The sequence below is a fragment of the Delphinapterus leucas genome, chromosome X (assembly GCF_059928025.1).
Source record: "Delphinapterus leucas isolate spDelLeu-1000000601 "Yukka" chromosome X, BTC_Dleu_Yukka2, whole genome shotgun sequence".
In the NCBI taxonomy this organism is placed as follows: domain Eukaryota; kingdom Metazoa; phylum Chordata; class Mammalia; order Artiodactyla; family Monodontidae; genus Delphinapterus; species Delphinapterus leucas.
In genome coordinates, this window is record NC_143150.1 from 133,662,955 (window position 1) to 133,683,367 (window position 20,413).

Here is a 20,413-nt window from a genome sequence, read left to right on the forward strand (position 1 = left end):
ACACACAGCACAGTACCCGTTTGTGGCTTTGAGCGCAGAGGGCGGACAGTGGGAAGGAGACGGCATGCGGTTTGATGTGTCATCTCCACGAGAGATGACCGTGGCCTCTGAGATTCACGTGCAGTTTGTTTCCATTCTGGAATCCAGAAGGGAGGGGACAGCTCGCCTGCCCATTTTCTCCCCCACCCCACCCGCCCAGGTTTATGCGCCCGTGAAGGGCAGGACCAGAGAACGTAAAACCTTCCCGCGCAGTTCACCGAGGTAGCACAACCCCGGCTATCATGCTTTTCCCACTGGGTCACCCTTCTCGGAGCGGTCCAGCGTCTCAGAGCCGTCAAAACATGGGGGGACAGCCTGTCACAGTTTTCCAGGGAGTGCGAGAGAGCACCGCGGATTCCGAGCCTCTCTTTGTGCCTCTTTGGTCCTCCCGAAGGGCAAACACTCTTTCACGTCATTGACCCGGGGAGCTGTGAGAACCCATCTTCGGGGGCCACTCATCTCTGTTCCCATAAAATCCTAATCTCACAGGATCCCCATCCCTGCTGCAGAAGCGCCACGGTGAGGCTTGGCTTTCTTCTCCGACCTCAGAGTGGCCTCCCAGGCCTTTTCTCCCCGTGTGGTCTGCCTGAGTATTTCCTTTTGTAGGTAAAATTTCTGAAATGAACAGTTCCTTCAGGGCAAGGTCTGCTCTGGAAAAGAGCTAGAAGCTCTAGCTGCCCTGGATGGCGGGAAGGAGGGAGCAGTGGGGGGAGATGAAGGGATAAGGGTCCCCCCCCACCAAAGAGAAGCTTGGGGATGCCTGGAGCCCTTTGGCTGTCCTGGCTTGGGGCGGGGGGATGGGGGGAGGGGAGCTCCTGGCACCTAGTGGGTGGAGACCAGGGAAGCTGCTCCGCACCCCACAGGGCCCAGGACGCCTCACATCAGAGGGTCACCCAGCCCCAGATGTCAGGAGTGCCGAGACTGAGAAACCCTGACCTAGCATGAGAGACTTTCTATCAGTTATCTATCATCTATCTATCTACCATCTATCTCACTATCATCTATCTACTTTTCTATCACCAACCTGTCAACAATATACATGACCATATATGCATGTCTGTGTCTGTCAATCTATCATCTATCACACTAGGGTGTCCACGTTGTAATCCCCAAAGGTGTCCACATCCTAATTCCTGGCAACTGCAAATATGTCACCTTACAGGACAAAAGACCTTTTGCAGATGTGATTAAGAATCTGGAGATGGGGCTTCCCTGGTGGCGCAGTGGTTGAGAGTCCGCCTGCCGATGCAGGGGACATGGGTTCGTGCCCCGGTCTGGGAAGATCCCACATGCCGCGGAGCGGCTGGGCCCGTGAGCCATGGCTGCTGAGCCTGCGCGTCCGGAGCCTGTGCTCCGCAACGGGAGAGGCCACAACAGAGAGAGGCCCGTGTACCGCAAAAAAAAAAAAAGAATCTGGAGATGGGGACTTCCCCGGTGGTCCAGTGGTTAAGACTCCGTGCTTTCACTGCAGGGGGCCTGGGTTCAATCCCTGGTCAGGGAACCAAGATCCCTCAAGCTGCCGTAGCATGGCCAAAAAATAGAATCTGGAAATGGAAAGAGTGTCCTGAGTTATCCAGGTGGGCACAAGGGCCCTTACTTGCAAGAAGGAAGCAGAAGGTTCAGAGTCAGAGAAGCAGAAGTTGGTGTCACGTGGGGACATGAGCTGAGGAATGTGGGCGCCTCTAGAAGCTGGAAAGGCAAGAAGACAGATACTCCCCTGGAGCCTCCGGAAGGAGCCAGCCCTGCCCACACCTGGATTTCAGCCCAGGGACAGCAGTGTTGGACCTCTGACCTCCGGAAGGATGCCCACGGTGAAAGCACCCCTTATCTGGGGCCAGGAAGACCTGAGTCTCAGCTTGCCCTGCAATACGCCACTGGAAGTCAATCGGCCACTGTCTGCTTCTGGGAAACTGAGTTCTTAACTCTACAATGGAGCAATTGGTGTTTACTCTGCCCATCTCCCGCTGCCCACAGATTCTGTCAGTGGTTATCTGTGAAACGGCTTTGTAGTTTTGACATGATTTTACAAGCACAGTTATCACGGTGGGTGTTATGTTTCGTTAGAGTCACCCACTCCCGGGGGCACATTTGGAGGCAGACACGGGGGCCATAAACTGGCCACTGGGGATCACTCCAGGCTTGCTTCTGTGGGAAAAAGCCCACCTAGAAATCTCCCTGGTAACATCTGGGAAACGATTCTCCTTGAGCTTCTGCAAGTCCCCAAACTTTGTCCCTTATGGATACCATGCTGTCCCCTGCTTGGCTTGAGGCCATTGGGAGGGGGACCAAGTGTCCCTGCTTCTGGGTGAGCAGCCAGGAAGCCTCAGCAAGATGAGGGCTGCAGGACCGCGCTTGGACCTCGACCTCCAAACGCAGGATTCTCACAACCCACCAGAGGGTGAGAATCCTGGGTGTAGATCATATCTGATAATGTTTCAAGTGAGGTGTATCCGGCGGGGCTGTAAAAGTGCTCGGCGGGGCTGAAAAAATGATCCTGCACTTTTTTTTTTTTTTTGACAAGAGTCATCTTTTAAAATAAAGCATGGCTGTTTCCTGTAGTCATTTCCCGAGTTTCTTTTCCACATTTTAAAGACAGGGTGACTTCTGTACGATGAGCTGAGGCGCTGACCTTCTGCTCACTGCTTTCTCCTCCTTCAAGCATGAGGCGTATCTTTCTGCCCTGGGCAACCTCAGCTGTCTTCCTGCTGGGACATTTGATGGCTTCAGAAGAAACGGAGCTGAGTAAGTCAACGCTGGTGAATGTAGCCATTTGTCTGCCTGAAATGCCCTTTCTTTGAACACCTCTGCTCTTTTCTTTTTATGGTGTCATTTGCAACTGCAGTGTTTTCTTTGTCAAAGTGACAAGGGCTTACACAGGTTCCTGAGTCTCGGGCAAAGCTCCATTTGCCTGTTGCAAAGGACCCACTCTTTTTTTTTTTTAATTATTTTTAAAAATTAATTAATTAATTTATTTATGGCTGTGTTGGGTCTTCGTTTCTGTGCGAGGGTTTTCTCTAGTTGTGGCGAGCGGGGGCCACTCTTCATCGCGGTGAGTGGGCCTCTCACTATCGCGGCCTCTCTTGTTGCGGAGCGCAGGCTCAGTAGTTGTGGCTCACGGGCCCAGTTGCTCCGCGGCATGTGGGATGCTCCCAGACCAGGGCTCGAACCCGTGTCCCCTGCATTGGCAGGCGGACTCTCAACCACTGCGCCACCAGGGAAGTCCCAGGACGCACTCTTGACTGAGCTCAGGGTTAGGTCTGAATGGAAAAGAATCAATAGAAGAGCCCTTGGCTGCAGAACTGAGAATCTGGGCTGCTTTGCTGTTCTGTCTGCCTCCAAAGAGGTGAAAGGCTTTTGTTTAAATTAGTATTTCCCTTCCCGTGGTGAGATCATGCCGCCACAGTGCCCCCGAGAAAGACAAGAGCCTCCCCAGTCACCCGTTGTCCGCGGGGTCACCCTTGAATCCCACGGCTGGCCGCGCCTTCTGAGAACGATTATCAGCGTCACCTTTGCTCTCTGTCCGCAGAGCCTGGTTCCTGGGGCTTTTCCAGAGAATTGTTTCCAGGCTGCATGATCACCTTACAAGCTTTGTCAAAAGGCAGCAACAGGAGCGGGGGGACGGGAGGTATCTGGTCCCCTCTTGCACCAGACAGCTTCGATTTGCTTTCCAGCTCAAGGGAGGCCCGGATGGGAGCTGGTGGTGGCACGTTCGTGACATGTAGCTTCTGAACTGTCCCCAGGCATCACCCCATGCTTGACCGTCCACGTCCGAGCTGGCCTCTCGCCTACCTGGTTTGGAAGGGTCCCTAGGGGCCTTCTTTGCTGCAGCCCTGGGGTTGCAAGCTGGGTATCAAGTGGACACAGTGAGGAGGGTGAGAGAGCCTGGATGTGGGGTGTCCCCAGGGCTGGCACCCACATAATTCCCTAGCTCTGTGCAATGCCCGGTGCTCTGTTTTCACGTGGCCGAATCGAGGACTCCATCTGCCAGCGACAGAAGGCAGAGGGAGGAGAGATTTGGCTGCGATCAGAGCTCCCTGTGGCCACAGATTCCTTGAGACCCATAGCTTCCTTCTGACAGTCCCCCTCTACCTGCCACCACTGCGCACGTGGAGTTTGAGTGAAGAAAGAGCCCTTTAGACCAGTTCTAGATTCTGACCCACTTGAAGCACATCCGTGGGCAGAAGTAGGGGTTAAGGTTGTGGATGCACAGAGGGTCCCACCCGAGGCGGTTCTCATCCCTCTGTGAAGCCGGGCTCACTCAGAACCTTTGTAGGAACTTCCTGGAAAATGCAGAACTTGCTTTATGAAAGACCTTTGTGGTTTGCCTGCTTTTCTTTTGCCCGAGGTCATCACAGGTGTGTGAACACCTGCGGTCCCACTGGGCACAGTCTTAGGAAAGCCTCCCCCCATCCCACCCGAGGTCCTGGAGCTGCGCAGAGAGGTCCCTCCGGGGCCACTTCCACCCCATCGATCCATTTTGAACCAACAGATTCAGACTTCACGACTCCACTGGGGATTCAGATTGTATTTCCACATAAGGCTACTGTGTTTCTGTTGGGGCCAGTGATAATGCACATTTGCCCCGAACACGCCTAACCCTCGTGAACCCTTGTGAACCGGTGTCAAAAGAAGCACGAGGAAATCGACACCCAGAGACACCCCCCCCACCCCCACCCTTGCCTTGGTACAGACAACCTTTGTCACCAGGGCTGTCCTGGTAAACTTTGCCATTTACACCTTCATCTCTTAAAATTTCCGAATAAGTTCATAATATCCCATAAAATCAGCACATACTTTCTAAGCAACAATGGGTCCTGATGGCCCTGAGTTCTTTCCGTTCAGGAGCCGACATTCAGGTGGGAACAGTGAAATCACAGGAATGAGATGGTATCTCTCAGTGGCAATGGTGCCACCAGGATTGTTAACCACCAATGGCCCAGTTTGGCAGGTAATTTCTGGAGAGATGGAGGTGTTTCTGATGGTACTGGAGAAATAGAATCAAAACTGGCATTTCTCGCCAACCCAGAATTCTTCTCCACCAAGGTAGAGATAAGAGAGACATGGTTTCATGACTGAATAAGCATTGAACAAGACTGCGCTCTGATGCACATGCCTTTTGAGAAAGAGGTTGACAAGACACAAACCCTCTTCTAGAGCAAGGTGGACACCAGCCACTGCACCCGCGCTCTCAAACGGGAGGGCGTCCCAGCACCATTTGTAACCATAATTCTTCCTAAACTCACCTTCCAGTTGGAGGGACCACCTGGGTCAGATCATTGGCTTTCTCCAAGGGAAAAATTAACTCCTGTCTTTATGACTGAAGGTGCTTTTATGACTTTGAGCCAGACTCTTAGCCCCTCACAGAAATGGGGCACCACACCGTTTATGTTTGCTCTTCAAAGAGTTGGCTCCCTTGAGAAAGATATGCCTAGGTCCCAAATCTGGCAAAAGCTCACTAACTTCTAAAAGTCTCTACATATATTTCAAAGGGATGAAGAAAAAACTTACACATTTTATTTATTTATTTTTTTAAATATATTATGAGGGCTTCCCTGGTGGCGCAGTGGTTGAGAGTCTGCCTGCCGATGCAGGGGACATGGGTTCGTGCCCCGGTCCGGGAAGATCCCACAGGCCGCGGAGCGGCTGGGCCCGTGAGACATGGCCACTGAGCCTGTGCGTCCGGAGCCGTGCTCTGCAACGGGAGAGGCCACAACCGTGAGAGGTCCGCGTACCGCAAACAAACAAAGAAAAAATAAAAAATATATATATGTGTATATATATATATATATATATATATATATGAGTTTTGGGACTGCCCTGCCCTGGTGGTGCAGTGGTTAAGAACCCACCTGCCAGTGCAGGGGACATGGATTTGAGCCCTGGTCCAGGAAGATCCCACATGCCGCGGAGCAACTAAGCCCGTGTGCCGCAACTACTGAGCCTGTGCTCTAGAGCCTGCGAGCCACAACTACTGAGCCCACGTGCCACAACTACTGAAGCCTGCGTCCCTAGAGCCCGTGCTCCACAACAAGAGAAGTCACCACAATGAGAAACCCGTGCACCGCAATCAAATGTAGCCGCCACTCGCCGCAACTAAAGGAAGCCCGCATGCAGCTACGATGACCCAACGCAGCCAATAAATAAATAAATAAATAAAACAAATAAATAAATAAATTTATAAAAAATATATGAGTTTTAAAATTGAGATATAGTTGATTTATAATATTATATATGTTTCAGGTATACAACATAGGGATTCACAATTTTTTAAAGATTATACTCCATGTATAGTTATTATGAAATATTGGCTATATCCCCTGTGTTATACAATATATCCTTGTAGCTTATTTATTTTATACGTAATAGTTTGTACCTCTTAATCCTCTACCCCTATCTTGCCACTCGCCCCCTTCCCTCTCCCCACTTGTAACCGCTAGTTTGTTTTTGTATCTGTGAGTCTGCTTCTGTTTTGTTACATTCACTAGTTTGTGTCGTATTTTAGATCCCACATTTAAGTGATATCATGTGATATTTGTCTTTCTCTGACTTACTTCACCTAGTCTGATCGTCTCTAGGTCCATCCATGTTGCTGCCAATGGCATGATTTCATTCTTTTTTATGGCTGAGTAGTATTCCATTGTACATACGTACCACATCTTCTTTATCCATTCCTTTGTTGATGGACATTTGAGTTGCTTCCATGTCTCGTCTATTGCAAGTAGTACTGCTATGAACATTGGCGTGCATGTGTCTTTTCAAATTAGAGTTTTTGTTTTTTTGCGATAAATGCCCAGGAGTGGAATCACTGGATTCTATGGCAGCTCTATTTTTATCTTTTAGAGAAACTGCCGTAGTGTTTTCCACAGTGGCTGCACCAATTTGCATCCCTACCAACAGTGTACCAGGGTTCCCTTTTCTCCACACCCTCGCCAACATTTATTATTTGTGGTCTTTTTGATGATGGCCATTCTGACAGGTGTGGAGCCTAAGTAGCGTCTAAAGCAAACATTGAAGGACTCACTTGACCTTGAGCTTTTCCTCGACTCGTCATGTGTGGCGTTCTGAGTAAGACAGTGACTTTGGTGGATGGGGGACAGTGTCCAGTTCCTCTCTGTGTGCCCACAAAACATGGTGCCATTGGACACACAGTCGGCACTCACTGTTTACTCTTCACACTAACTGATAATCATTACCTCTTGCCAACGAGAGAAGAAAGTCAGCTGTAATCTTGCACTGACTGTTGTCTCTCAAAGTGATTGAGTTTTCTCACCGACCTTCATAGATCCTGCAGTTCTTACAGACATAAGTCATGACCGGTTTTTTTGTGAGAATCTTGGTTTTCTCTGTCCCTTTAAAGCACTCTATCATTCTTGTATTATAAGTATGAAACACATAACAGACTCTGGACACATAGTAAGAATATAAAATATCTTGTTGATAATTACAGATAGATGACATAGGTAACAGATAGATGATGACAAGATAGATGATAGATAGGTAGATAGACGATATAGAAGATAGATACATAAATAGATAGTAGATAAATAATAGCTAGATGATGACGATGATAGATAGATACATAGATAATAGAGATAGATAGATAGATAATAGAGGTAGATAGATAGATGGATAGATAGATATAGATATCATGTTGAAATGATAATATTCTGGATATATAGGATTAAATAAAATATATCATCAAATTTTTTTAAAAAAGCACTATATCATTCTTATAACATGAGTGCTGACATCATTTTACAAATTTCAAGCTCTTTCCAGCATTGCCTCAAAGTCTACTCTATTTGTGTCTTTTTACCCAGGAGAAACATTGCAGCTTCAAATCATCAACTTTAATTTCGAAACTGTGAAGGTTACATGGAATGCAAGTGAATACCCCGGGACTAATTTGACATTCCTCCAAAAGTAAGTGCCCTGAGGAAGGGAAAACCATGCCTATGGCTAAAATATTTCCTCTTCTAAGATGTCAACAGCTGGGAGGCCCAGGACGTGAACGTGTGAAGGATCAGAAGGTGCAAGTGTGAATGTGTGTGCCCTCTAGCTCTCAGGCCTCACCACAGCTGCAGCCACAGCTCCCAGACCTTCTAACAGAGTGATGACTGACTCATGCTCGAAACCACCGAGATTCTTTTTTTTTTTTTTAAATAGATATTTGATTATATCTTTTTTCTTTTTTTTAATGAATTAATTTATTTTTGGCTGCGTTGGGTCTTCCTTGCTGCGCACAGGCTTTCTCTAGTTGCAGCGAGCAGGGGCTACTCTTTGTTGCGGTGCGCGGGCTTCTCATTGCGGTGGCTTCTCTTGTTGCGGAGCACGAGCTCTAGGCATGTGGGCTTCAGTAGTTGTGGTTCGCGGGCTCTAGAGCGCAGGCTCAGGAGTTGCGGCGCACGGGCTTAGTTGCTCCGGGGCATGTGGGATCTTCCCAGACCAGGGCTCGAACCCGTGTCCCCTGCATTGGTAGGCAGATTCTTAACCACAAGGGAAGTCCCGCATCCATTTCTTTAATCGTAAAGGAGATAATTCTTCGTCTCGTCATTGCTTGGGTTTGAGATCTTAAGGATGGAGTATAAGCTGGCCTCACACTCGGTCCTATAGGCTTCTTCTTAATATTGCAGGGAAGCCTCAAAGATGTACCCAATCTTGGGACATCCCTATTAAAAGTGTCTCCTGGAAGGGACAGTTAGGGAGTTTGGGATTGACATGTACACACTGCTACATTTAAAAAGGATAACCAGGGACTTTCCTGGTGGCCCAGTGGTTAAGAATCCGCCTGCCAATGCAGGGGACATGGGTTTGAGCCCTGGTCCAGGAAGATCCCACATGCCCCGGAGCAACTAAGCCTGTGCGCCACAACTACTGAGTCTGCACTCCAGAGCCCGCGAGCCACAGTTACTGAGCTCGTGAGCCGCAACTACTGAAGCCCACGTGCCTAGAGCCCGTGCTCCACAACAAGAGAAGCCACTGCAATGAGAAGCCCGCGCACCGCAACGAAGAGTAGCCCCCGCTCACCGCAACTAGAGAAAAGCCCACGCGCAGCAACAAAGACCCAATGCGGCCAAAAATAAATAAATAAATTTTATTTTTAAAAAAAAGGATAACCAATAAGGACCTACTGTGTAATACAGGGAACTCTGCTCAGTGTTATGTGGCAGCCTGGATGGGAGGGGAGACTGGATACACGTATATGCACGGCTGACTCACCTCGCTGTGCACCTGAAGCTGTCACAACACTGTTAATCAATCAGCTCTACTCCAATATAAAATAAAAATGCCTCTGAGTCAAGGGCTGGGTTACTCTGCAGGTCAATTACTTTCCTAGGGCGGCGGCAACAAAGTACCCAAAACTGGGCAGCTTAAAACAAAGAAAATTCATCCTCCCCCATCCTGGAGACCAGATGTCTGAGGTCAAGGTGTCCCAGGGCCACGCTCCCTCCTGAGGCTCCAGGGGAGGTTCCTTCCTGCCCCTTCCAGCTTCTGGGGGCTCCAGGCGTCCCTGGGCTTGTGGCCGCCTCCCTCCCGTCTCTGCCTCTGTCTTCCCGGGGCTTCTCCTCTGTGTCTGTGTCTCTCGTCTTCTGTCTCTTAGAAGGACCCTGTCATGGGATGTAGGGCCACCATCATCCAGGAGGACCTCATCTCAGACCCCTCACTTCATCACATCTGCAAAGATCCTATTTCCTAATGAGGTCCTGTTCCCAGGTTCCGGGGTTAGTATAGATACGTAGGCATGCCATTTGGAGGGCCACAATTCGAGTCCTACAAGATCCATTCAAGGGGTGTAAACATTTGAGAGAGGGGTACTTTTCTGTTTCGACAGGTCTCGCTGTAGTTTTGTAAGGGGAGGGGGTCATTGAAGCGAGTGACGTGGTACCCAATCTGAGTCAGTGACAGAGTCATGGAGCAAAGGAACGGCCCTTAAGTTGTTATTTTTAAGATGCTACATAGCTGAACTTTTCTCTTTTTAAATCACAGGTTAAGCAGCAATGAGGCATACAGACCATGCTCCAAGTATACCCTTCAGCAAGGTTACACTGCCGGGTGCCTCTTGGAAGTAGAAAAAGATGAAGTTCTATATTTTTCCATCAGGAATGGAACACACCCCCTTCTCAGCAAGAGTCTGTGGATCAGCAGTTACCGTACGTGCTTTAGTACCTTGAGGGTTGACTGTCCATTTTGGATTAGGATACATCATACAAAGGTAGTGAAACCCTCTCTCCAAAGATTCATGTTTTGGTCTGGATTTCTGTGAGGCAGAGCTTCTTTTTTCCCCCCCTGTTTTGAGGGATGGGATGTCACAGGTCCATCTCAGAATCCCATGAGAGCTATGGACCCCCTACTGAAAACAATCCCTCATAGACATTGTATAAGTCTCCTCGGGCTGCCATAAAAAATTATCAGAAATTGGGTTGCTTAAAATAAACATTATCTTCCAGTTCTGGACACCAGAAATTCTACAGTCGAGATGTGGGTAGGGTTGGTTCCTTCTGGAAGTTCTGAGGGAGAATCTGCTCCAAGCCTCTCCCTCAATTCTTGGGAGCTGCTCGTAACCTTGGGCGTCCCTGGGCTTGGGGCCGCCTCCCTCCCGTCTCTGCATCCGTCTTCACGTGGCTTCTCCTCTGTGTCTGTGTCTCTTCTCTTCTAATAAGGACACCAGTCATACTGGATTAGGGCTCACGCTACTCCAGGATGACCTCATCTTATCTTAAACAATTACACCTGTAATGATCCTCTTTCCAAAGATTCTGAGGTGCTAGGGTCCAGGACTTCAAAGTGTCTTTTTCTGGTGGGACACAATTCATCCCATAACAGATATAGAAAAGTTTTTCAAGCAATTTCAGAGAGCTCTTTCCACGAGACACCTAAGGGTCCTTGGAGAGCTGGGTAAAAGTTCTATTGTCAATGTACTAAAGACAAGGAAACCCCACATCTCATAAGGTATTAGAGGAAGGATTGGAACAGTGAGAGGAAAGTGAATCCAAGCCCAGTTACCACTGTAATTTCAGAGATGTGGAATGTTTATCTTGGTAGAGGTGTTAGTCATTGTGCTATTTCTCCTTCTTAGTGAAACCCAGATCCCTGAGTGATCTGAGCTTCCAGTGGCATCAGGGAGCAGTGACAGTGACTTGCTCTGACCTGTGGTACAAAGGTCTCGTGTATGAAATCCAGCACAAGAGCACCTTTGACGCCGAGTGGCAGGTGAGGGCAGGGACGTCTTCTCAGGCCAGGTGTACGTAAGTATCCCCAAGATGCGAACGGTGGAGAAAGATGGAGAGACACAGAGACAAAGATATTGAGATTTATTTTAAGGACTTGGTCATGTGATTGTGGAACCCGGTGTATGTGACAGAAGCAGGGGGCACTCATCCAAAAAGGGAGAAGACGGACAAATGGCTGGAATCAGTAGAATAGAATCACTGCTCACCAAAGAAATACACATTAAAATAGAGGAATACTTGGCTTCCCTGGTGGCGCAGTGGTTAAGAATCTGCCTGCCAATGCAGGGGACACGGGATCGAACCCAGGTCAGGGAAGATCCCACGTGCCATGGAGCAACTAAGCCCGGGAGCCACAACTACTGAGCCCACGTGCTGCATCTACTGAAGCCCACGTGCCTAGAGCCCGTGCTCTGCAACAAGAGAAGCCACCGCAATGAGAAGCCCGCCCACCGCAACAAAGAGTAGCCCCCACTCACCGCAACTAGAGAAAGCCCGTGCGTAGCAACGAAGGCCCAACACAGCCAAAAATAAATAATATAAATAAATTAAAATTAAAAAAAAAAATAGAGGGATACTGGAGTTCTCCTAAATAGCTGATCATAAAATGTGACCATTTTTAATGATGTTGAACACCAGGAAACTTTAAGACCTCCGTCCTTGTTGCGATCAATTAATTCCCTTTGCAGAAATCAATCCTCAGGGAATAATTCAAAATGTGGATGAGGCTGTATGCACAAAGACATCTATCGAAGCATTATCTAAAATAAATACATGGACTTAGGGACCACCTATGTGGCATACAGCAGGAGAATAGTCAAACAAATTATGGTACATTTATAATAAAATATTTAAGAGCCATCAAAAGGTATTTTGAAGAATATTTAGTGATAAGAAGCAATACGTACATTAAATATTGTGTTCAATGAGTACCATACCCCCGGAAGGAGAGAAATGATATCAATTTGTTAATGGTGATTGTATTTTGGAGCTAGAATAAAGACGGGTTTTAAGTGTCTTATTTTGCCTTTGTGTGTGTGTATGTGTGTGTGTGTGTGTGTGTGTGTGTTTTCTAAAGTCTCAAATGTAAGCATGCATTACTTTTCTTTCTTTTTAAAATAATTAATTAATTAATTTGGGGGCTGTGTTGGGTCTTTGTTGCTGCGTGTGGGCTTTTCTCTAGTTGCGGCGAGCGGAGGCTACTCTTTGTTGCGGCGCACAGGCTTCTCATTGCGGTGGCTTCTCTTGTTGCGGAGCACGGGCTCTAGGCGCACGGGTTTCAGTAGTTGTGGCACGCGGGCTCAGTAGTTGTGACTTGCGGGCTCTAGAGCGCAGGCTCAGTAGCTGTGGCGCACGGGCTTAGTTGCTCCGTGGCATGTGGGATCTTCCCAGACCAGGGCTCGAACCCATGTCCCCTGCATTGGCAGGCGGATTCTTAACCACTGTGCCACCAGGGAAGCCACAGCATACATTACTTTTATATTCATAAAAAAAGTTACTAGGGAAATATAGCCAATATTTTATAATAACTGTAAATGAAGTATAACCCTTAAAAATTGTGAACCACTATATTGTACACCCGTAACATATAATACTGTACAGAAACTATACTTCTATTTTAAAAAATTACTTTTTTTTTAAAGAAAGAACTTAGTAATTCTTCAAAAGCGTCTGTCATCATGTTTGTCATAACGAATTTTTTTTCCTTTTTGGAGGGAGGTGTAGAGGTGCTGCCACATTTGTTTTTGCTGCTGTTTGGAGGATAAATATCTGGGCAGAGAGAGGAAGTGAAACAAGAGAGGGAAATCCTGCAAGGAGGAATCTTGTGTGAATCCCTGGTAGAAGATGAAAAAGTCTGGGTCAATCATGGGTCATCGTGTCTGTTTTTCCCTCTAGTCCAAGGAGGCAAAAACCTGCAATGTCACGCTTGACAGTTTGGATGCTGAGAAGTGTTATTTCTTTCGGGCCAGAGTGAAAACGCTGGAGTCCAGCTACGGCTCTGACACATACCCAAGTGACTGGTCAGAGGTGATACGCCAGCAGAGGGGCAAGCTAACAGGTAATGTCACGCAGCATCGCTGCACAACATGGTCCGGCACCCTACGTTGGGGGGAGGGTGGAATGGGGCACCTGAAAACACGGATGACCCCAAGTCCTGCTCCAGAGGTCACGGTGGAAGCAATTCCTCTTCTAGATTCCATCATTATTGGACTAATTTTCTTTTTTATTTCATAGCAAGTATAATGTGTCATTTATGAATGTGGTTCCATGGATATACGTACAGATGCATAGAGAGATCTATAGATAAATAGGTGATAGATGGATAGATTGATAGATGATAGATGATGATAGATAGATGACATATATAGATAGATAGACATAGATGGATGATAGGTGATAGATAGCTAGATAGATGGATAGGTAAGTAGACAGATATATATCGTAGATAGATAAGTAGATAGGTAGGTAGGTTAAATAGATAGATGATAGATTGATAGATGATAGATAGATAGATAGATGATAGATATGGATAGACCAAAGAAAGCCCTGATATCCTCAAATACCCCTGGCAGTGAGTTAAATCTACACTCCCTCCTTCCTGATGTTTGCCTGTCCAGTGTCACCATCTCTCTTTCCAGGATATTTCACACCAAAATCAAGATTTGCTGACCCTGACATTTATAAAGGAAAAAAAAAATGTGGGTGGCAGGGTTTGGAGTGTGATCTAGTATTATGTTGAAATTATCTTGATAACTTACAGCCCTCATTCTGTTTTGCTTTAGATTTGTGCCAGGAAAAGAGCCTTTTCCCAAATTTTATTTTAATTGCTGGCATGGTCACCTTCCTGATAGCCTCCCTTCTCCTTCTGCCTTTATGGAAACTACGGAGGTAAGGATGACCCTGACAGAATCCTCAGACACATGGGCTTTGGTTCCAATATGTCCCTGAATTGGGGGGAGGGGGGAAAGAATTGTCTGATATGATTATTTAGCTGAATATCACTTTCTCTATAATACACACTTTGCCAGTGGTATATGACAAGAAAATTGAGAGGGAAATAATGCCAAAGGTGCAGAGATATCTGCAGAATTCATTGACAAATATTCTCTTGGAGACAGTAGGATATAAGAATGCTCATTCCTATGAGAGCGTTACCTTGCTTCAAACACACGCCCCACTGAGCTGTGCCCTCCTGTCATGTTACAATGACAGGTACTTAAAACACTTTTAATTTTTATTGAGATTTATTAAATGAGACAATTTGGTGAGTGACGTGAGAAGAACTGGACAAGAAGAAAGCTTGTCTGGTTTGTAAATCCATTTACAGATACAGCAAAACAATATTCTTTGAGACCATAGAAAGCATTTCAAAAATATGATATTAAATATTTCTCCCCATTAACCTTCCGTGCAATAATTTAACAACCGCTATTTCCATCTTTCTTTAAACGTACTTGCGCCCGGGCCTTTTACTTCTTGATGATGTTTGAAGGCACTGATGCCCAGGGCCGTGGGTGCCATCTTTGTTTCTTAGGATGAGGTTTCCATAGCAACGACTGGAGTGATGCATAGAGAAACATGGACCGCCATTCTGGACAACTCAGGCTGGGTCTGAGCTAGGCTAAGTTAGACAATTTCAAGGGCGTCCCGTCATGGTTGGATACAGCATGGAGCAGCTTCTCTTGATTCTTGCAAATCGCCCCATTTTTTCTTCAGTCTGCTCTTCTCTCTTTGACCAGCTCAAACAGATGCCTGCAATATGGTTCTCTGCAAGGGAGTAGATGAAGCAATCAGATAAGCGTGTTGACAGGTGACATGTCTGATGTTTTTAATACAAAACTGAAATCATCCCTGAGGGAATCTGAGGGGTACACTTCTTGGAAAAAACTAACACTTGTCCCGTCTTCAAGGAAGTCCCTGTTCACGACGAGTGGTGAAATCAACTGTATTATTTTCCTGGGGTTGCCATAACAAAGCACCCCAGACTGGGGGGGGGGGCTCAAACAACAGACGTTTATTTCTCCCAGTACTGGAGGTTTGAGTCTGAGGTCCAGGTGCGGGCAGGGCTGGTTCCTCCTGAGGCTTCTCTCCTGGGTGTGTAGACGGCCCTCTCCTCCCTGTGTCCTCACACGGTCGTCCCTCTGTGTGCATCTGTGTACTAATCTCCTCTTCTTTTAAGGACACCAGTCACATAGGGTTAGCATCTTATAGATGAAAACCTCTTAGGTTCTGTATCTGGGGGCCTGCGAATTAAACTGACCAAAGACAGAGTAACGTAAGAAAATGCATGTTTCTTTACTGATGTAATGTTTTTAAGCGCATGGAGATTCGTAGAAAGGAAGTGAACACCTAACAAGGCAGTTAATTCGGGGGCTTCTGTACCATTTTAACAAAAGGTAATAATTTGTGGAGAAGTGGAAAAGGAAGACAAATGAAAAGGGAGTTTGGATGTGGGTAAATAGTGGGAGGGTGACTAAGAAATGTGTAGGGGAAACTACAGGCAGATAAAGGCTGTCTGTGTGGAAGCATCTTGGTGTCATCTCAGTGATGTGACTCGTCCATTTCGAGGTAAAGGAGGCGGGGGCACCTTTACAAATGGAATTTTTTTTTTTTTTGTAAAGAGGGAAATTTGTGGTCTGCTTTTAGGTGGGTGGGGGAGGGCAGAGGGCTTCTCCTACCTCTGCTGTTTCTCAAGTGCCTTCACCTCCAAATACACAATATCCCCAAGTGGCATATTTTGGGGTGGTGTATCCTGTTCACATTCATACCCCATGTCTATGACCTCATTTCACCTTAATTACCTCCTAAGAAGTACAACCTCCAGATACGGTCAGATTGAGGGGTCAGGGTTTCAAGTTACGAATTTGGGGAGGTGGGGACACAATTCAGTCCATAATGTCAACAGAAATAGTGATTCCTAGGTAATAAGAATTGCTCTTTTGCAGAGATGGGCTCCATGCCCCTAATATCACATTCCTGGTGAGGGCTTCACGTGGATGCTGGGAGCAGGGTACCTGCGAGGGTAGGAGTGGGGCACATGTTTTGAAATTGGGGACGCAGTTCCGCCAAGGTGTGCAGCCTCTGGGGTCAAAGTCTGCAGCCATCCCGGGCCCCTCATGGCGGGGCGGTGGGTGGGGTCTGTCCGCCTGGACGTCCACAGCCCTGCTCAGGGGCGCCAGCCTGTCTGACCAGACTCTCCATGTCCATTTCAGGGTTAAGAAGGTTCTCATGCCCAGTGTGCCGGATCCCAGATTCACCTTCTCTGGGCTCTTTGAGTCTCACCAAGGTAACTTCCAGGTAAGCACCATCTCCTTGGGCATGAAAAACAGGCTTGCTTTGTGCTGTCCTACTACCTCCCCTGTGCACCATGTAAAACCCCGCTTTTATTCCAGCAGCCTCTTTAAATGCCTGGGAGCCTTTTTGCATTTGAAAGCAGCAGCACGTTCTTTTCTCTTTTGGTCAGAGAGAGTAGATCCAAGGGCCTCCGAGGGTGGCTTCTCTTGAAATCAGCCCCAGAGATCAGTGGCCCCCACTACGGGATTTTCCAGCCTAATCACTTTCTGATCTTATCAGGAAGTTGTGTTCTTAATCTGTTCCCTCTGCAGAGCTGACAACAAAACCTACACTTCCTTTTTCAAACTTTATGGTTGTTGTTTCATTCACATGACAAATGCTTAAGGAGTTGGGAGGAATGAGACAGAGGGAATCAGCACCGCGTCCCCAGGACATTGCCAGCAGTGGACACCCAGGCGTAGACTCTACGGGACCATGGGATCAGAGTTATGCCAGTTCCCTGCGGCTGCCGCAAACGGCGGGGTTCAAAACATCACACATTCATCCTCCCCCATCCTGGACACCAGACGTGTGAGGTCCAGGTGTCCCAGGGCCGCGCTCCCTCCAGAGGCTCCGGAGGAGGGTCCTTCCTGCCCCTTCCAGCCCCTGGGGGCTCCAGGCGTCCCTGGGCTTGTGGCCGCCTCCCTCCCGTCTCTGCCTCTGTCTTCATGGGGTTTCTGCTCTGTGTCTGTGTCTCTCCTCTTCTGTCTCTTAGAAGGACCCTGTCATTGGATGTAGGGCCACCCTCCTCCAGGAGGACCTCGTCTCAGACCCTTCACTCCATCACATCTGCAAGGACCCTATTTCCAAATACAGTCCCATTCCCAGGTTCTGAGGGTTAGCACTGGGGCATATCTTTATTTTGGAAGGGATGCACTATTTAACCTTCCAGAGGAGCAAAAAGGTGAATTTTAGAACTACTTATAGGTGTAGGAGAGGGAAAGAAATGGAAAGAAAACCCACAAAAACATGCCTCTATCCTGTTAAGTTCTGTCTCTGATACCTGCAAATTAAACAGACAAAAAAAAAAAAAAAGATTAAGAAGAGAAAAGGTTTATTTTGTGTGCACATGAAAACAAGTGAAAACCCCCAAGAAGTAGTTACAGACCTGGAGGGTGATGTGCCATTTTAACAAAGGGTGATAGAGTGTGGAGGAGACACCAAGTAAAAGAAAAGGGGTTGGGGACTTGGGGGTGGCAGGCAAGATATGAGAAGGTGACTAGGAAATGCATGAGAAATAAGGGTTCTTTAGTAAGATTTTATGCGGACTCAAGTTCTCCCAGGTGATAAGTGTTGTCTCTGGAGTTGGAAGGGTCAGGGTGACCGTTTACAAATGTACATTTCCTTGCCAAAAGGGACATTTATGCCCTGCTATTCTAGGGAGGATAAACGGAGAGCAGAGAATCCTCTCTGCAGCGGTGCATTCTCCATTGCCTGCAGCTGAAAATAATCCTTGTGCCAAAGCGGCATATTTAGGGGTGTCCCAGGTCCTTTCAAGGGAGAAGAGAGGGGGTTACAGCAGAGTTTAGGACAGGAAATCTGGAGTTTTTCAATACTTGGGGCTAGAAGAAGGAGATGGGGGAGGCTGGGCCGGGGAAGGGAGATGTTATAGGGAACAGAGGAGTCACCCGGTGGAATACAGTCCCCTGGAGCACCCTATTCCAGATGTGCTCCCAGCCAGCATCAGGAAATCCCAGGGCACCTGTTAGGATTCAGCATCTGGGCCCCCTGGACCTGCTGAGTGACAATCCTCCTTCTGAAAAGTCACCCCCATCTCAGAGAACATACCTGCGGGGTGGGGGCGGGGGGAGGAATCTGTGTTTCCTGTTTTGGGTTCCGGAAAAGCCCCTCAGGCGGTCCTCATGTGTGAGGAGTGACCACAGACCAGCCGCTTTGAGGCTGATGACAAAAGACAGGTCTGGGGCTTCCCTGGTGGCACAGTGGTTGAGAGTCCGCCTGCCGATGGAGGGGACACGGGTTCGTGCCCCGGTCTGGGAAGATCCCACATGCCGCGGAGCGGCTGGGCCCGTGAGCCATGGCCGCTGAGCCTGCGCGTCCGGAGCCTGTGTTCCGCAACGGAAGAGGCCGCAGCAGTGAGAGGCCCGCGTACCGCAAAAAAAAAAAAAAAAAAAAAGGCAGGTCTGAAACCACAAGCTCTATGCCAAGATGCTAAACATGAGAGCTTTTTTGTTCTGCTGGGGGTGGCATCACCTCCGGAGGGAGGCTGCCAGGGTCCCGGGGATGCACGGGCCCCGAGGGGAGGGGTTTGCTGCACGGAGCCTGAGTCACAGTGTTTCATCCTGGCAGGAGTGGATCAAGGACACGCAGAACGTGGCTCATGTGAATAAGATGGAAGACGGGGAGTGGGAGTCTATCCCGGAAGAGGCCGTGGTGGTCCAGCTGGCCGAGATGCCCAAGACAGCGGTGACGAGCCCTGTGTACCGGCAGACAGCGGAGGAAGAGGCCACCGGGGAGCCCGGCCAGCTCCCTCGCCAGCTCCCCCAGGGCGGCGAGGTGGTCTCTCTCGGGGATGTTACGTTTGTGATGAGTGACAACTCATACGTGATGTTCTGAGGGGGTGCAAACTCAAAAGCCAACATCAAAATCTACGTTGACATTGTAGGACCCAGGACAGCATCTCAGGGGCTAAAAACCGCTGTGAAGGGAACTCCCCAGAACCGAGGATGCTGGTGTCTGGGGTCACCCAACATCGCACCCATCCAACCAATGCATCCCATCCATGTCGATATCCAAGGGCTTGAAGGCAGATTCCCTATAGGTGGCAGACCGTTGGTTGGGCTTGTTCTTGCTGTCACCTGGCACGTTGTCACGGTTCACTTAAATCGTAAGGAAGGACAGCCAGTGGCCTGAGACCACCTTCCTTTGCACGTGCCCACCCAGTCCTGCCCTTTCGCCATTACTACTCGCACCTGAGTGGTTCCTCGGATCTTTTGCTACGCGGCACCTGTACCCAGCAGGTGAGGCACAGCACCCCCAGGTACAAAAGGAATTCTGCGTTACCAACAACAACCAGCCACCCAGCTCTTGATCTAAAAGGGAAAAACCCACTTTGCAAGCATTGAGGCATTTTATTAAGCAGACTGTTTTAATTCCTGAGTCCACACTCAGGACATCACTCCTAAGAGATATTTGAAGGTAAAAACCCTGCATGAGCATTTGAGACATTCCCCGCTGAGTGTGCATTATTATTTTTTTTTAATATTGAAATAAAAAGAAAAAAAAGTGTTGGCATGAGAACTGCGGTGAGATGTCAACATCTAGCTGATACGTGTGGAGACAGTGGACAATGTTAGTTTGATGCCCTCAAGCTTCACGTACAGGATGTGTCTAGATTTCTAGATTATTGAGATCTAGTTGTTTTTTTCTTTGTTTTTTTTTTTCAGGCTGGCACTGAGTTTATCTTGTCTCTCTCTGCAGGGTGCAGTAAAGAAACTTGATCAGATATACCTGGAGTCGTGTGTGTGTGTGTGTGTGTGTGTGTGTGTGGTGTTGGGGATTTATAATTTAACAAAATCTCTCCCCACCCCAGAAAATTCCTCCACAAAGATAGAAATGGAAAGAAAACACTTTTATTAGTGAACAAACACCAAGCCAGAATACAACACACATCGCGGGCAGCCCGCTAACGGTTTGCAAACATAGAAGGACTCTCACCCTATTTCTGAGCTCAGCAACCCGTTCCCCCTGCATTCTCAAGACAACATTGCTAATTGTCTCCTTTCTGTAGGATGTAGGTGTTGCAGTTTGGGGCCAGGTTTCCAGCTGCAGTAAGGCCACTCTCTTCCCTGGAA

General features: G+C 48.0%; 1 protein-coding gene across 1 annotated transcript; it reads left to right on the forward strand.

Moving 5' to 3' along the window:
• Positions 1-1,593: 1,593 nt before the first annotated feature.
• CRLF2 (cytokine receptor like factor 2) lies at positions 1,594-20,037 on the forward strand. The gene is made up of 9 exons (XM_089904876.1): positions 1,594-2,781; positions 3,734-3,736; positions 7,860-7,962; positions 10,027-10,190; positions 11,117-11,250; positions 13,164-13,326; positions 14,051-14,156; positions 16,481-16,565; positions 18,909-20,037. The coding sequence occupies exons 1-9, from the start codon at positions 2,700-2,702 to the stop codon at positions 19,173-19,175; spliced, it is 1,107 nt and encodes a 368-aa protein (XP_089761002.1). The 5' UTR covers positions 1,594-2,699; the 3' UTR covers positions 19,176-20,037.
• The last annotated feature ends 376 nt before the right edge of the window (positions 20,038-20,413 follow it).

Bases quoted from the DNA above. Each gene is read 5' to 3' on its own strand.
- CRLF2 (XM_089904876.1), top strand. From the start codon at position 2,700: ATGAGGCGTATCTTTCTGCCCTGGGCAACCTCAGCTGTCTTCCTGCTG. The intron at 11,251-13,163 runs GTGAGGGCAGGG...TTTTCCCTCTAG, and splicing joins CCTTTGACGCCGAGTGGCAG to TCCAAGGAGGCAAAAACCTG. The intron at 16,566-18,908 runs GTAAGCACCATC...TCATCCTGGCAG, and splicing joins CTCACCAAGGTAACTTCCAG to GAGTGGATCAAGGACACGCA.